The sequence below is a fragment of the Bidens hawaiensis genome, unplaced genomic scaffold, assembly GCF_021521415.1.
Source record: "Bidens hawaiensis isolate Kalapana, Puna unplaced genomic scaffold, B.hawaiensis_p1.1 tig00009621_1, whole genome shotgun sequence".
NCBI lineage: Eukaryota > Viridiplantae > Streptophyta > Magnoliopsida > Asterales > Asteraceae > Bidens > Bidens hawaiensis.
Window position 1 is genome coordinate 82,632 of NW_027491721.1, and position 17,255 is coordinate 99,886.

General features: G+C 43.3%; 1 protein-coding gene across 1 annotated transcript; it reads right to left on the reverse strand.

Moving 5' to 3' along the window:
• Positions 1 to 11,082: 11,082 nt before the first annotated feature.
• LOC143533161 (uncharacterized) lies at positions 11,083 to 16,979 on the reverse strand. Its single transcript, XM_077028016.1, has 6 exons — positions 16,867 to 16,979; positions 15,964 to 16,025; positions 15,777 to 15,873; positions 11,659 to 11,737; positions 11,436 to 11,517; positions 11,083 to 11,333 (listed from the first exon to the last, which is right to left on the reverse strand). The coding sequence occupies exons 2-6, from the start codon at positions 15,994 to 15,996 to the stop codon at positions 11,193 to 11,195; spliced, it is 432 nt and encodes a 143-aa protein (XP_076884131.1). The 5' UTR covers positions 15,997 to 16,025; positions 16,867 to 16,979; the 3' UTR covers positions 11,083 to 11,192.
• Positions 16,980 to 17,255: the final 276 nt, after the last annotated feature.

A 17,255-nucleotide genomic window follows, 5' to 3' on the forward strand; every position in this document is an offset into this window, starting at 1 on the left:
CCTAGTGCGTGTAGCCATGCTGCGCGGGTGGCCTTCCCTCATGGCTTGTATCCGAGGCTGCGGGAACAGGCGGAGTCCTTCACCATGGGAGGCATTTCCTGCGGGACCAGCTTGCATACTGCGCGTAAGGACGTCACTTCTCTGAGCATGGTTGGTCCTGCGGATCCAGTTGGTCTCTGCGCAGACGTCCCTGTTTAAGGTGAGTCTTGCGGGTCCAACTGGGCTCTGCTGGGACCTACCTCTTCAAGTCCCCCCAGTCCAATGTTCTTCTCATGCGTGTTTAATAAAGTGAGGTGAACTTTTGGACTTAAAAGGGGTTTTGAAAAGGGTTTTGTAAGGTTTTCCATGGGAAGTCCTTGTCACTTGCAGAAATGCCCGAGTTTCCTGCTTGGTCTTTGGGTATGATGCGGGTAGGTCTGTAACCTCCTTGCAAGTCAGGAGCATTGAGTCCCAGTTGTGTGGATTCTCCATGAGGTTTTGGTAGTTTTGAACATAGTGATCAATTATGTTAAAACCACCAATTCCATCCTGGAGCTTCAAACAACGTAGTTCTCGACGTTCCCGCTATGCGGGGATGTTATTTCCTTTTCCGCAAGCATTGCCCAGAAGATCCTTCTTGGTTTCAATTCCCAGCGGAGCGCTAGGTATGTGAAGGGTTTTGCCTTAACACTGTACCTGCGCTCGTCTTACGGTTACTTTACTTCCAAGGTATTCCTGGCGTCAATTCCCTGCGGGTGCTAGGTATGTGAAGGGTTTTGCCTTTACACTGTACCCGCACCTGTCTTATAGTTACTTGGTTGCCGAGGTACTTGGCTTCAATTCCCTGCGGGTGCTAGGTATGTGAAGGGTTTTGCCTTAACACTGTACCCGCATCCGTCTTATGGTTACTTGTTCGCCAAGGTTTTCTTGGCTTCAATTCCCTGCGGGTGCTAGGTATGTGAAGGGTTTTGCCTTAACACTGTGCCCGCATCCGTCTTATGGTTACTTGTTCGCCAAGGTAAGGGGGTATTTTCCCGCTTCTTTTTAAATTTTGAATTTTGAAATTCGAAAGGTTGGTGGAAAGATAGGAACAGTCCAAACCTCTGAAACGTCGCGCGACGGTTTCTTCTGACTGTGTCAGGACGTGCAGGAAGTTATGGTGACGTGACATTATATGGTCATTCCAGACGCTTTTTCAGGCGCGTGGGCGCGATTTTTCGGGCGCGTGGCCGCGAAATTACTGGCACACGTCCTGTCAACAGCTGTTGCCAGTCTGCTTTTTGCCACGTGTCATAGTTTCATTGCACCTTCGAATTCTCTCTCCTTCGCATTAAATTCACCGCATTAATTGCGATTAGTATATAAAGGGGGAGAGGGTTATTTGCAATTCACACTTTTCACTTTCATCTCTTCTTCTCAAGTAATTTCCGGCGAATTTTTCTGTTCAGTAAAGCATTACCCTGAAATCTCTTTTCATCTTTCTTCCACCATGCCTTCTCATGATGCTGATGACCAGAAGACTGCTGGCGAATGCCAGTGCTCTCTTCCTGTCGATCTGTACCAGTATATCGTCAGGAAGTTCATGCTCGAGTCTCTCGAGCCTGAGTTTCCTGAACCCCACCATATTGTGTACGATGCCCCTAGTGGCAAGATCGGGGTTTATGCTGCATTCTTTGTCTACGGAAACCTTAGGTTTCCGTTGACAAAGTTTGTGTACCGTGTTCTGGAGAGGCACGGTGTGCACCTGACAGAGGTGCACCCCATGGCCATTGCCAAGGTCCGGCACTTTGAGTGGGTGTGCCGGATACTGGGCCTTGAGCCCCTCGTTGACCGTCTGATGACCTTCTACACTTGGAGGTGCATCCAGGGGTGGTACACTCTTACAACCCGTATCAAGGGTTTAAAGATTTGTACCACCGAGCGGAGTCTTCGCTCGTGGAGAAGAGAGTTCTTCTTCATATCCGCTCGCGCCATCCCCATCGCCATGAAGTTCAAGAATGGCCAGGCGCTTCCGAACCTTCCCGCCCTCAACTACGAGGAGGCGGAATGGTTCTCGAAGATATCCCGGGTCCAGTCCCCGGTTTTCCGTTTTCCGGAGTCGGCGATGGTGATGCTGGGGATGAGCCGGGTGTGGAAGGCGGCGAATGCGGATAAGGTTCCGATCGTCCTTGAATATGGTTCGAACTCTGTCCCTTATGGTACGTCTTGTTTCATTTTGCTGACTTCGATTTTTCCTAACTTTCTTGTTGATTTCAGAGGGGAACGATCTTCAGTCGCTCCTGAACCCGCGGGAGGAAGATGGTCCCGCGCGGATGGGTACTCGTGCTCTGGACGAGAACGAGTTGCCCATCTTGGAGCAGACCGCGGGTCGGTTCGTGGAGGTTTACCCGCCAGGCCAAGAGATCCTGAGCCACCGACGGCCAGGTAAGCCTATCTTCTACCCTGAACCTCTCAATGCTGTGCCTGCTGCTGGAGTTGACATTTCTTCTTCTGAGGAATCCGCAGAAGGTCCTCCACTGGTGCGGAAGAAAAAGGCTGCCGTCGGGAAAGGCAAGGAGAAGGTGGCCTCTACGGCCGACCCGGTAGTCTTATCTGACTCGGAGTCAGATAGTGCAGAGGTGGCGGGGGAGCCCGGTGGTGAGGAGACCACCGCTCCGGAGGCTGTAGCTGTTACCTCCGGGGAGGCAGCGACGACGACGGTTACCGGTGTCAAGAGGCCGGCTCAATCGGGTTCGCCCCCGCTCGTCCGTACGTTCAAGCTCAAGAAACCCCGTAAGTGCCCCCATAATTGTTGTCTAGATTTGTTGTTTGAAATAAATTTTTCTAACACTTTTGCTTGTGCAGGTGTGGATGTTGACGCATTCCAGGGTGGAGTTGGAGCAAGTATTCCCCCGCCAATGAGGGAAGGCTCGGTCAGCCTTCCCGAGGCGTCGACCCAGGCGTCTGTGCCTGCTTCCGCTGGTTCCAGCCTTCCTGAGGCTGTTCCAGCTGAGAAGTTGTCTCCGCCGGCCGTGAGTGCAATTTTTACAGCATCTTTCACGGAGCCGGCGGTTACTGTTGCTGAGGAGGTGGCGCCAACAATGGCTACCACAGCGGCTGCCACTATACCTGCGCCACCGGCACCGATGGCCGGACCATCAGGTACGCGCCGGGCTTCCCGCCGATCTATGCCACCTTCCCGTCTACCTGACCTGTTGGATGGATTTCCTTTAGGTTCAGGTGATGGGTTTGGCGGCTATCGGCCTGTTATTGACCCTACAGGTACGTAGGGTTCTTTTTCCTTTGTATATTTTTATCATCTTTTCCTAACTGCCTTTGTTTCTTTTGCAGTGTCGGATTCCAATGAAGTGTATGTTCCAAGATGGAACATACGCCGAGGAACAACCCTTCGTACCCCTGTGGAGTGCGTGGACTGGGCTCGCCACGCTGCTCCTCATGGTGCGTTGGGGGAAGCCATGGCTAGCTACCAAGAGGGTAGGCTAACCAATGAGCTTCGGGTTCTCCAGGCCCGGACGCAGCCCCGCGTCGAGCTGCTTTGTCGTGAAAACGACAAGTTAAAAGCAGCTCGCGCCAAAGATGTATCTGAAGCGCGGGCTCTTCGGGAGGAGAACCGGCAGTTGGCCGCTGCCGCAGCCGAGAAGGAGAAGGCATTCAAGGCCCTCGAGGTTGAAGTCCAGGCGCGACTCGAGGCCCGCTCCAAGGCTGCCCAAGCTGTGAATGAACAGCTTCGGCTGGCCAAGGAGACTGCGCGAAACTCAACTGAGAGGGCTGCCAAGGCTGAAGCTGTTGCTGAGCCGCTTCGCGAAGAGAATGAGCAGCTTAAATGCAAATTAAAGGCTCTTCAGCATGCTCATGACGCCTTGGCAATGGAAGATGCCAAGAAGCTGCAGGAGATCCTTGACCAGAGGGGGGTGCTTGACCGCACTGAAAGGAAACTCAAAAGCGTCGAAGAGGCTGCCGCCAAGGAAGTTCAACTTGCCAACCTTGATAAGAGCGGAGCCGAACGTGCTTACAAAGAAAGTCAAGCTACCCTCCAATGGCTGCTTCGAGAAGCGTTGCCTCAGGTATCTTTAACTTTTTCTTTACGCTTTCCGCTCGTAATTAGAAAATGTTCTAACTTGTATTCTCTTGTAGGTTGTGCGTCGGGTCCTTTCAGAGACCTCTTATGACGATGCGATGAGCACAGCCCTCAACGCTTCTCATGAGGATGGGGAGAAGACTGGCTTCCTGCTTGGTCTAGGGTTTGCTGAGAGAGGCTTTCCGCCCTCCAACTTCCCTTTATTCAATGTTAATACTGAAGCTGCTTATGACCAAGCTGTGAACCAGTACGCTGCCTTCCCGCATCCAGTGGTGGAGAAGGTGAACGAAGCTGCTGCTGCTGATGATGGGCTAAACATCCTTAAGGCTTTCCTTGGGCAGCCGCGCTCTGACGGTGCTGGTCCAAGCGGAGGTGGCCCTGAAGCCTGATCCTGAAGATCCCTTCCCACTGCTAGGATAGACTTAGCTTTGTATAGATTTCTTTTAGGCGGGTAGTTACCCGGCCACTGTTGTAATATATCATTGAAATATACGATTGTTATTCCTTTCATTGGATTCTTTGCTTTATAAACTTATGACTTGCATACTTAGTTTAAAATAGCAATTTTCCAAGTGTTTAGAATAAGAACCTTTGAACGTGGTTGATAGTGGGTTACAGTTTCGCTTCCTCCTTCGTGTTTAGAATAAGAACCTTTGAACGTGGTTGATAGTGGGTTAAAGTTTTGCTTCCTCTTGCGTGATAGCGCGGGTAGAACCGTCACTTGCACTTGGTAGGATGGCAAAACTTTTACCCATACCTGACCTGCGTGTAGGTTTTTCTTACCTTTTTAAGAATTTTGTTTTGAACCGTTCGACGCGCGGCTGTCGATAGGTTAGTGTTCATCTTCCTTTCATGATTCGTGCGGATAGACCGGCACTTTCATTTAATGGAATAATTGAACTCTTCTCCTTCAACTGACCTGCGTGAAGGTTTGCCACGTTATTGGGTTCGTGCGGGTAAGACCGCCTTCCCATGCAACGACTTCACGTAATGTGAATGCCGTCACCAGTGTTGGATAGTTTTAACCGTTCGACGCGCGGTTGTTGATAGGTTAGTGTTCATCTTCCTTTCATGATTCGTGCGGATAGACCGGCACTTTCATTTAATGGAATAATTGAACTCCTTCAACTGACCTGCGTGAAGGTTTGCCTGTTGAGGATAAGTTAACCTTTGAACGTGGCTGATAATAGGTGTGAAGTTTTGCTTCCTCTTTCGTGATTGTGCGGGTAGACCCGTCACTTGCACTTAGTAGGATGGCATAACTTTACCCATATCTGACCTGCGTATAGGTTTACCCATATCTGACCTGCGTATAGGTTTACCTTTTCCTCTTAAGAATTTTGAACTGTCCCACGCGCGGTTGTTGATAGGTTGGTGCAGTTCCCTCGAATGATTCATGCGGATAGACCAGCACTTTCATATGGTAACTTTTTTCTCCTTCAACTGACCTGCGTGAAGGTTTATCATGCTTTTTGGGTTCGTGCGGGTAGGACCGCCTTCTCATGCAATGACGTTTTTTGTAATTATGCGGTGAAAACCGGCATATTAGTGTGTACAAAAGTATAAATGTAAATCATCAGCTTCGACGTTTGAAAGAGAATCATTTCCATTAGAAGTGGCTCTTGGCCTTTTCTGTACAAATTGGAATTGATTACATGCAAACTGTGTAATTGAACTCCCTTCCATGTTGGGACAGGAGTGCCATCGAGCCGACACGCACCTGTTTCGGGATCTCGTTCTTTACGCAGCATGTAGTCTCCATATTGAAGCTGATTTTTTATTCATGTTTACCCCAGCCATGGTTCCACACGCACCTGCCTGCTTAGCTTTTATTTCGCCACGAGGTGTGCGAGCGTCCCATCTCTGACGAATGTTTCGACCATGTCTTTTACGTCTATGCATTCTTCAGTGTTGTGGCCTTTTGTTCTGTGATAGTCACAGTACTTGCTCCGATCAGCATCGTGACGATGTCGGATTACTGGAGGCTTTGGCCATGGGAGCTCTTCAGTAGCAAATATGTCAGTGACGCTTTTGGTAAGTGGCGTCCATCTGGAGTTCCGGTGCAGCTTTACATTATCCCTTTCACCCAATCGGTGCTGTAAGCCGGATGAGGTGTCAAAGTTTACCCTTGACTGCCAAATGCCTTGCTTCCGTTTTTTGTTTAATCGGGCGGTGAGGACGTTGTCCTCTCTCGTCCTCTGGGTGTAAAGGTTTGTGCTCTGCGGAAGGTCTCTACCCAGTTGCTTCTCCGTTTCCGCATAGCGTTTAGCTGCTGTCATGATGCCATCCCATGTGGATGGCATTCCATCTTTACCCGTTAGGGTGCGGATAAGCTCTGGGTCCTGCGCGCCCTGGATGAAGGCTGCGCGAACAAGATCCTCGCTGATATTGCCCAAACTTAACTTCTTTGAGTTGAAGCGAGTGATGAAGTTTGGCAGAGATTCATCTTCTTCCCGTATGCGTTTGAGGATTGTCCATTGCTCCTCGGTATACTTTCGCTGCTGGCTGAAGTGTTGGCTAAACTTCTGCTGGAAGTCTGCCCAGTCGTAAATGTGGTTAACCGGTAAACGATCAAACCAAACCCTAGCAGCCCCCACCAGCGTCATTTGAAACATGTAACACCACGTGGGTTCCGTCCAGTTGCTGACGGTTGCCCCTGCTATGAACCTGTTCAAATGGTCGTCTGAGTCGGACATACCATCATAAGTGCCTATGTTGGGCATTTGTTTGGCACTTTTTGGGGCAATTGCTTCCGCAATGTCCCTTGCAAATTTGGACGTTCCCGCATTTGCAACGTTCGGTCTGTACGTTTTGGAGAAGTCTCGTGAACTTCCACCTGTGCTTTTTGGTTTGAAGGTTTGTCCAAAATGCCTTCTCGGTTGGGAGTCCGTTTCCTTACGCTTCCCTTTTGCCCTATGGCGAGGGTTCGCGTCGGAGTCGGATTCCTCCGAGTCATTGTCCAAGTATTCTTCGAATTCGTCGGCTTGTTGGACGGAACGCAAGCGTTCGTCCAATTCAGCTTGGAATTCCTTTTGTCGTGCCTCCGCCCATGCCTTAACTTCATCGAGAGTTTGGCGGGGGAGTCTTGTTCGTTTTTTAAACTGGGTATCGGTGAATCCCAGTGGGCGATTATTTACTGCACTTGCCCCAGCTTGGGTAACTGGGGTAGTGTTCGTAAAATTTACTTCACTTGCCCCGGCTTGGGTAACCGGGGTAGTGTTTGTAAAAACTGTGTTGCCGGTATTCCCTCCAGTAGCTGGGGTTGTGGTTACCGGAGTTTCTTTAACCATCTTTCTAGAAGTTTGAAAAAACTGGAGAAAAATGAAGTTCTAGCTTTATGCACGGATGGCGCCAATGAAGAAACACCAGTCGAACCCCGACAGATTACTGGTAACCTGGGGGTTGGAGAGCTGTTTCCCACGAGGGGTTAGACCCTTGGAAGATGGTTCTTCTGATAACCTGCAAAACAGACACCGTGAGCTCGTCACTGAGAAGGGGGGGTTCCTCCTTGTGACCACCCTCCGGCGTGAGAATCAGACTAGATTGCTCTTTAAATATAAAAGTATATTAAGAGATTGCTAGAGCAGATATCAGGTATATATGATGATAATATGATAAGATGAGATGGTCATACCATTTGGGGTATTTATAGCCGAAGGTAGGTTTCCAAGGGGTTTAGCCGGCCCAACACGCTACCAACTGTAACCTATGCACGTGCCCTGCCTGTGAGTGGTGGATAGGTAGCGGCTGACACAGAGCAGGCGTGTCGTGCACTCTTCCTCTTCTGCCAACAACAGGCTAGGCACGTGGTATGGCAGGAGTTGGTGGGTAGGCGGCGGCTATTGGTCACAGTGCTGTGGCGTGCTGTCTGCCATGCTGCTGTCAGCGAGCTGTCGCATTCTTGGTCAGATCTTTTGTCTGTACCTCGTCAGGTATCACACAAAAGATCCTCCATCATACGGACTGGCTCATTTAGGCGGGAGTTTTCCCCCTCCCGCCTTTGCTCATTCTTTCAGGTGACACTGGGGAGAGTTAAGTGCCTAGTGCGTGTAGCCATGCTGCGCGGGTGGCCTTCCCTCATGGCTTGTATCCGAGGCTGCGGGAACAGGCGGAGTCCTTCACCATGGGAGGCATTTCCTGCGGGACCAGCTTGCATACTGCGCGTAAGGACGTCACTTCTCTGAGCATGGTTGGTCCTGCGGATCCAGTTGGTCTCTGCGCAGACGTCCCTGTTTAAGGTGAGTCTTGCGGGTCCAACTGGGCTCTGCTGGGACCTACCTCTTCAATCAGCTTTGTTTGATTCACTCGAAACTGACCGGTTTATTTATATTTTTAAATCATTAACTTGTAATTTAATCGATAAAACAATAATAATTGTATATTAAGTGATGTAAGTGGAATTAAAATTCTGACATATTTGCATATGGTTACCGTTGGATGTGATATTTAAATCGATGTAGGAAATATAATTGTATCAAAATTGTATTAAAATATTGTAAAAATTTATAAAATAATTAACTTTTAATCGTCATTAAAGAGAATCACAAGAGAAAAGATTGTCTAAAATATTTTACAGTGATCAGCAAGTGTTGACGTTGGTGACCCATGGGTGAACCTTCATCAGTGCTCCATCCATAATATTGATCGTCGATCTGTCACTGATATCTTTATCCACGCTCACATAGTCACATACCTTTATTACTGAAAATTTTTAGTTTCTACTACACCAAATGATAATGTCTATTAGGCCATGTGTAGTGGGCGAGAAAAGGGGAGAAAAGTGGGGGATTTAGGGCGCGAACACCCCCCCCAGGCGAATTGGGGGCGAAATGTGGGGGGGCGACATTAACTTGTTTGGCGAATTGTTCTTCTTGGTGGGGCCGGCATGTATGGATTGTGTGTGTGTTATATACACATATATATATATATATATATATATATATATATTATATTACTAGTTATAGCCCCTACATCATTACACCTCAAAAACAAATTCTCACTCATTGCTGACCGGGCGCCACACGGCGCAAAACGCTCCAATTTGTAGCCCCTCCACTACGCATGGCCTTAGTGAGAAATTTATAATTTGTACTTTGATATGTTATAAAACTATTTTGTCCAATGAAACTGTAATGATTGATGCCAAATGTCAAGTTTATAAGATTATCAAACTACATTCAACAGTTTCAAATAATAATAATGGATAAGCATATATTTGAATTAGAATAATAAAATGTTTTTGACTAACATAAGAATCTGAGGAATAAATTATCAATGATTATTTCTTTTTTTAGAATGCCTCCGCTATTAGAAAAATATACAGGTAGTACAGTTAAACAAAGTTTAAAGATGACGAAAGACAAGGAATGTTTTTTTTTTCTAATTAATATTGAGTTAGTTTGTGTTGAAGTCCAATGCCTTATAAAATAAATTGGTTTAGGTGGGATATTCTTCTGTAACAAATAAACATAAAAAACTGTGGAACAGATTAATTAGGATGTGAATTTTAATCATTTAGATAGAGGACAAAAGGGTCTAATTATCATATGCGAATCATATATGGTAGCTTCAGCATGCATGTTGTATGGGATGCGCCTGAGTCGAGTCGATGAAAAATGTATTTACATCTTGTTTTATCACCACGCTAATATAGCAGGCTATGAGTTTTGTTGTAAGATCCCTCCTATTCAGTATTTACGTCTATCGGTCCAAGATCTAATGGTCATGCATATGCATGAATCCATTCACGCAAACTATTTAACGAGGATGGTTCATTCGATGATACTGTTGACTTGTTGGCTAATCTCTAGAGCTAAGAATGAAGCCATTTTTTTTTTCAAAAAGTGAGGCCTCGACTTCAAAGGCGATTGAAGAAATAAAGACTCGTTTTAAAATCGTTTTTTTAATTAGAAAATTATCTTTATGTCTTCTTAAAGTTCGGGAACATGATACTTAAACTTTTATATATATTCTAAGAGGCAAACAACCGCACATATTAAGAGTTGTAGAGTTTTAGTAAAGCATATTGAGCATTCGGTCTTGTCACAATCTAAAAGTTAAACGAATGAAAGCTCTAAGCTAAGATCCCAAGCTTTATCATTTTTCTTTTACAATCGAACTGCCTTAGTGGTATTATTAGTTAATAATGTATACACAAAAATGATATTGCGCGTAACAAATTTGTATGATCAAATAGTTTTAGGCCTTTAGGGTATATGTCATAAAAGTTCCCATATATAATGTCGATTTTGTCCACACATTTTATGTGAACTAAACTTTCTTCAAGAGTGTGCAATGATGTTATCACTTATAAAACCTTGCACGGCATAAGTGTTTTGAGCTTCAGAGAGAAAAAAGTTTAGTTGTATACAAGTTTAGCATATAATTACAATGTTTGTCTTAAAAACATCGCAATAAGCTTCACTTGCCAAAAGGTTTGTCAGCAAGATCTTAATTCTTATGCGAATATCTTTGGAGGTGCATATTCTCGGTTTTTACCCCAAACCGGTTCAGGCCGAAACGAGTTCAAGTTCAACAAAAGTCAAAACCAGTGCTGAAATGGTTTCTGTTTTTGAATAAACAAAAGCCCAAGTTTGTGTTAAAACCGGACCTGGTTCAAGTTTGGGTCAACAAATTAAGTTTTTAGAGTTTTAGATAGAACCAGTTAAGGATCATGGTTCCAGTATGGTTTCACAATATTGAAACCGGTTTCAGCATACAGAACTACAACCCGACGATAGAGCCAGGTTCTAACAGTTTCCTTCCTAAGCTGTTTTATAATCGGCTTCGCCTCACATTGACCCAGATTACAACCTGCTTCCAATTCCAAAAAATGTTTATTTACACCTTTTTGAGTATAACATTGTGTAACAATTTTGTGTAAGTAGTTTGAATCCCGGCTTCAGTTTTTAATTTTTTATATAGGTTTATTACGAAAAAAAGTACAAAAGAAACTTAGTTTAATGACCATAATGGAACAGATCACAACAGTTAAAAAGTTAAACCTTAGGATTAATATGAAAATATTACAAATCAAAACAAGATCTTCATAATAAAAAAGAAGAGTGTTGCCCAAAATGGAATGAAAATTCAACACTTTTAAGGTCGGGTCATACAGAAAGATCGAAAAGCAAATTCATCCCGTTGAATGGGAGCTAACTGACTTGACAATATTAGTCACCCGTTCAGCAAATGTTTTGGAAGTTATCTTTTTACCAGGAACATGAAACGGGTTCGATACAGCATCCAAATATGCAGAGTGAAACCTCCTGAAAAACTACACCAAAACTTCTTTTATAAAAGTGCACCTTTAATAATATTATAGTTGTAATCACAAAACAACAGCAGGACAAACTTCACAAATTCATTATGCACTTACATTTCTGACATCAGCATCTCGGACATCAAGGTCTGTTGTCACAAGTATAAACTTGACCTTTGTGTTAGTTAGATAACCATACCTGCAAACAAAATTTAACCTCGGTTACTACATGTGTATGCGGTTCACAAATAGTGTCACTGTCTGTGGTTTGTAAATGAGACCGGTGACTACAAAGAAAAACACGAGTCATAATTATAATAAAAATGTGAAACATGCTCACACTTTGTAATTTTCGGTTGGATATAGAAGACCAAGAAATGTCTCATTTAGCATCGGTCCAGATTTTTTTGGGTTGTTAACTGCAAAACAGACATGGGAATCTTGTTAACATTTGAGTATAGATCTTAAAATATATGAAGAATAGCCAGATAATAATAATATTAACATGCATCTTAAACACGTACAAGTGTTGAAGTGTTGAACAAAATTTGGGTAGTGAGTGTTTTGAACTTTCACAAGTTTATAAACTTGTTGTGTTTTTTGAGAACATTTTCACAAGTAAAATTTTGCAATTTCAATCATCATGGAGATTCAACTTCCAAGCTTTCTATTACACTTAGAAACATGTTACGAAATTCCATACATAAGTATACTTCATAGTTTAACAGACGTGTGCATAACCCCATTATAAACTTGTACTAAACATCATGTGCCCAATTCTGAAAGTTTCAGGTGTTTTCGAAACTGAAACTTCAAAAACCTCAATTTTGGTCAAACTAACATTAAAAATATATATTAACCCAAATTTCAACAATACTTCAAAATTCACTTTGTTCAAAGTTCAAACACTTGATTCCTTCATAATTTTACATTTTAACAAGATTATAAAACACATAATCATTGACTTTCAAAAGCTTCAAAACATCCATTTTTAAAAGCTTCAAAGTTGATGATTTTGTATAAGGTTGACTTTCTCTCAACTGAGTTTTAGGCGGTAAAATTTTGCAATTTCAATCATTCTTGTTGGGTTCGTAGGCCTTGTTGGCCCGGTTTATTATATGAAGTCAAAAGAGGAGACGGGTGTGGGCGGTCGGGCCCAAGCCCGGCCCGGTTTAGATTTCTTGCATAATAATTTACTAACCCTAGTTCAGTCTCTATATAAACAACATTATGTACTTGTAATATTTGTCACTCAATAAAGATATACCTAGTTGCCACCCGTGGACGTAGGTCAGTTTAGACCGAACCACGTTAAATCCTCGTGTTCGTTTATTGCTTTCGTGTCGTGTTCGGTTTCGTGTGTGCGTTTAATCCTAACAAGTGGTATCTAGAGCTTAGGTTCAGATCACGCGAAGAACACGTTGAACCAGCCGAGTCGCCGCCAAACCATCCAGCCGCCGCCACCCTACTGCGCTAGGGTTCCGCCGCCGCCTACGGTTTTCCGATCGCCGTTAGGGTTTCCGCCGTCGTTTCGCCGCTACTAAACCCAGCCCGCGCGATCTGCGTTTTTTTGTTGGTTCCGTTTGAAAGCTGTAAGCATCGTATTGTTCGATTCCAGGTTGTCGCTTTTGTTTCCGCTAGTGGCGTTTGAACAGAGAAGAAAAGAAGGGTTTGTATTATTATTTTTCTCTTGAGATTCATGCCAGACTAGGAAAAGACAAGGAAAAACAATATTATTTTGTTGACAAGGGAGTTCAATGGCCACCAACTTTATCCAGATTGTTTAATTTTTTGAGAGGGCCTAGCACTTTAGACAATAAACAATTATTTGGGTAAAATTCATATATTTTCTTTGGGACGAGATCATATTTTGCAAAGTACGAGCCAGGAACGCGTTAATCAAGATCCTATTTTAGTTGAATAATCGTTGTCAAGTCAGAAGAAGCGTTAAAGAAACGGAGAACCAGTGCCAACCGCGTTTGTCAGGTTTATCGTTTCAGTTTAAAGTTTCGGTTTCTGATTTACCGTTCGTATTTCCGCTGCGGTTTAAATAGGTTGATTTTTTAACAGAGTTCAGTAGAACAGTCGTTAAGTTCAGGCTCGTGTTGCTGTGTCTGTCTCTGTTTTTATCCAGTTTTTCGTTTTAGTCATTGTTATGGCAGAAGACGGAAAGGTTTCGATACAGAAGTTTGACGGACAGAAGTTCGGTTGGTGGAAGATGCAGATTGAGGCACTACTTTGTCAGAAAGACTTGGATGTAGTACTTGAGGATGAAAAACCAGAAAAGTTGTCAGAAGCAGATTGGAAGAAGTTAGACAAGAAAGCTAGGGCTTGTATTACATTGTCGTTGTCGGAAGATGTGGCGTTTAACGTCATGAAAGAAACCACAGCCCGTGGTATGATGGACGCACTATCCAACGTGTATGAGAAGCCTTCGGCAGCGAATAAAGTCTATCTTATCCGAGAGCTAGTGACAACAAGAATGAAAGAGGGTGGGTCAGTTACAACTCATATCAATAATCTTAATTCGATCTTGTCCCGCTTAGTGTCAGTTGACATTAAGTTTGATGATGAAGTTCAAGGCCTCTTATTATTATCTTCTTTGCCCGACAGTTGGTCGCAAACAGTGACTGCAGTTTGTAGTTCGTCTACAAATATTACTTTCGATGGTATTCGAGATCTGATTCTGGGAGAAGATTCAAGACGCAGAAGTTCAGGTGAATCATCAGGCAATATGCTAGTCACAGAAGGTAGAGGTAGGGGAAAACAGCGAGGCAGTGGGAGCAGGAAGAGGAGTCAGTCCAAGACTCGTAAGGATATTGAATGTTGGGGTTGTAAAGAGAAAGGACACTTCAGGAATCAGTGTCCGAATGGTAAGAAAGAGGTGGACGTTACAGAAGACGACACAGATGACGGGGTCAGTAGTGATGAGGCTTTGGTTTGTAGTGTTGAGAGTAGCGTTGATGCTTGGGTGATGGATTCTGGTGCATCGTTTCATGCCACTCACTGTAGTGAAACGATGAAGAATCTTAAATTTGGGGATTTTGGAAAGGTTCGACTAGCGAATGATGATATTTTAGAGGTTACGGGTATGGGAGACGTTGATTTGATAACTTCAGCCGGTACTTCTTGGACTTTGAAAGACGTGAGGGTTATTCCAAGTTTGAAGAAACGTTTGATTTCAGCTGGGCAGTTGGATGACCAAGGGCACGATGTTAAGTTCGGGAATGGGCAGTGGAAAGTAGTCAAAGGGAATCTCGTTGTTGCTCGTGGAAAGAAAATTGGTTCATTGTATATGGTCGGCATGTCATCGAAAGGAGTGGATCCAGTTTTGGTGAAAGACAAAATCCGGTTCACAGAATCTCGTGGGCAGAAGAAGGTTCGTTTTGCAAGTAACAAACCCAGAGCCAAAGTGAAGATTCAGGATGAACGAGCTAGGAAGGTTAAATCAGTTGGGGGACATCGTGACAGTGGGAGCACAGGTCGTGTTTCAGTTACAGTTCCAGGTCGACAATGGATTAAGAAAACCAGTATTCCAGCTGTAAAAGTCTCTCCAATGAATTACTTGCTGAATATGGAGAGTGTTTGTTCTCAGGTTATCTCAGGATCCGGTAGTTCGTTACAGTGGGAGCCGGTAGGGACAGAGAATGGGTCAGGGGCAGTTTCAGCCGTGACTGACGTGTTGGAGCTCCGGGGAGCTTCAACGGGCCTTCTGGTTAATTGATGAGAAGGCGGTGGCAACTAGAAGAAGTTTAATGTTCAGATTACAGAAGTACAATCAGGAGTGCAGACGAGAGTATTCAAGGCCTCCGAGTGGGAGATTGTTGGGTTCGTAGGCCTTGTTGGCCCGGTTTATTATATGAAGTCAAAAGAGGAGACGGGTGTGGGCGGTCGGGCCCAAGCCCGGCCCGGTTTAGATTTCTTGCATAATAATTTACTAACCCTAGTTCAGTCTCTATATAAACAACATTATGTACTTGTAATATTTGTCACTCAATAAAGATATACCTAGTTGCCACCCGTGGACGTAGGTCAGTTTAGACCGAACCACGTTAAATCCTCGTGTTCGTTTATTGCTTTCGTGTCGTGTTCGGTTTCGTGTGTGCGTTTAATCCTAACAATTCTAGACATTCAATTTACAAACTTGATATTACACTACTGTAATAACTTACTATCAACATAATAATCAAGTTAAACAACAAAATCTTCAAATAAAAGTAAGGACTACCCTATATCCTAAACCTTCTCCTTTAATTCTAATTGATTATGAGATCTTCTACTCTATATCCTATTTGTCATTTTACAATTGTACATTTATATACCATATTTTAACTTAATAAACAGGATCTATGTACATGTTAAACATTTACAGATCCACATGATTTCTTGATAATCAACAAACGCCATCCTAAAAACTATTACTAGCATCATGCAGTAAAAAGTAGGTCAGAATCATACCTCTTTCATCAACAACATCAAGAGAACAATGAACTATATGATGAAGCTTGAGCGCATCGTCTGCTTCAGTGAAGCTCTGTATGTACAACGGATTATTCTGTCCTCCACACAATCAAGCAATCAATTATCAGACAACATACAACAAAACTAGTAAGACTAAACACGAAATAAGCAAATCGAACCGAACCTGATGGCCAACAACCGCGATGCAGACAATCATCTTCTCCGTCACCGATCAATCTGCACTTCCTAATTTTGATTTCATAAAAATGCACAAGGATTTTAGTTGTGGTATTTCACTCAATTGGTTAACACCATAAAAAAACAAAAAAGTTTCTTATTTCTCATGAAAAAGTCACTTAACTTATTTTAGGTAATTAAAGTTAGGAGTGCAAGCCGCTCGCAAGGTACTCGTAAAAAGCTCCAAATGAACCGAGTTTTTCGATCTCGGGCTCAAATAAAGCTTGTTTAGTTATCAAGCGTGAGCTCGAGAACCTTGTGTGTTTTTAAGTTTTGCAAATCTTGGAATTCTATGAATTAGTTTTACATAACCCAGTAAAGCGAGCTTAGGCTCGTTTAACGTTTTCCTCAAAATATATAAAAATACTAAAAATTAAGTAATTAATAATAAGCAAGCCGATACCGAGTTTTAGGAAAAGTGCTTGAAACAAGCCGAGCCTGTGCTCAAGCCATCATAAGTCAAAACGAGCCTAGTCGAACTCAATTGCCCAGCCCCTTGCCCGTCTTCTAATCTCGAAAAAAAACCCTATAATTCAATTGAATTATACCTCCCTAAATTATCTAATTAAACTAACCAACCAAAATGAGATAAAAAAACATGAACTAATACGCATTTACTACAAAATCATGACAAATTAGACCTAAATTACTAACAAAACTGCAATTAGCCAGATCCGTCAGGATTATTCATATGCATCTAAAACAACGTCTTCGTTATTAGATCGTTACAGAAGAGCACGCAATTTTAATTCAAATATAGTGAGATCCAATCACATAATAATCAAATGAAAAGTGATAATAATAATAATAATAATCAAGAACAAGTTTATGAGGAAGAGAATAATGATACCTTATTGCAAAGAAAACAATTTGACTGATTGATTGCTGTGACTGTGATGTGATGGATGAATTTAGTTTTGAGCAGATTAGAGAATGACGAAGAAGATGATGAAAAAAGAAAATTAATTGTTCAGCCCAGTTCAATAAAAAGCCCATACCCAAGTCTGTTTCGTTTAATTCACGCCCATATCTTGTTTCCGTTTGTGTTCACTTATTAAGGCTAGAACTACTTAAAAAGGTTCGAATCGAGATGAGTTTAAACGAGCTTGAGGTTAGTAATAAACTCGTTTAATTAAAAGGTTCTTAGTTTGAGCTACTTTAGAGAACTAACACATTTTATATTAAATTAAGTTTTTTTTTTTTTTTGATAATGGGCTTAGATAGAAATGGTTCAAGGTA

Bases quoted from the DNA above. Each gene is read 5' to 3' on its own strand.
- LOC143533161 (XM_077028016.1), bottom strand. From the start codon at position 15,996: ATGATTGTCTGCATCGCGGTTGTTGGCCATCAG. The intron at 11,738-15,776 runs GTATGATTCTGA...TCTGTTTTGCAG, and splicing joins TGATGTTGTTGATGAAAGAG to TTAACAACCCAAAAAAATCT. The intron at 11,518-11,658 runs GTGAGCATGTTT...TTTTGTTTGCAG, and splicing joins CCAACCGAAAATTACAAAGT to GTATGGTTATCTAACTAACA.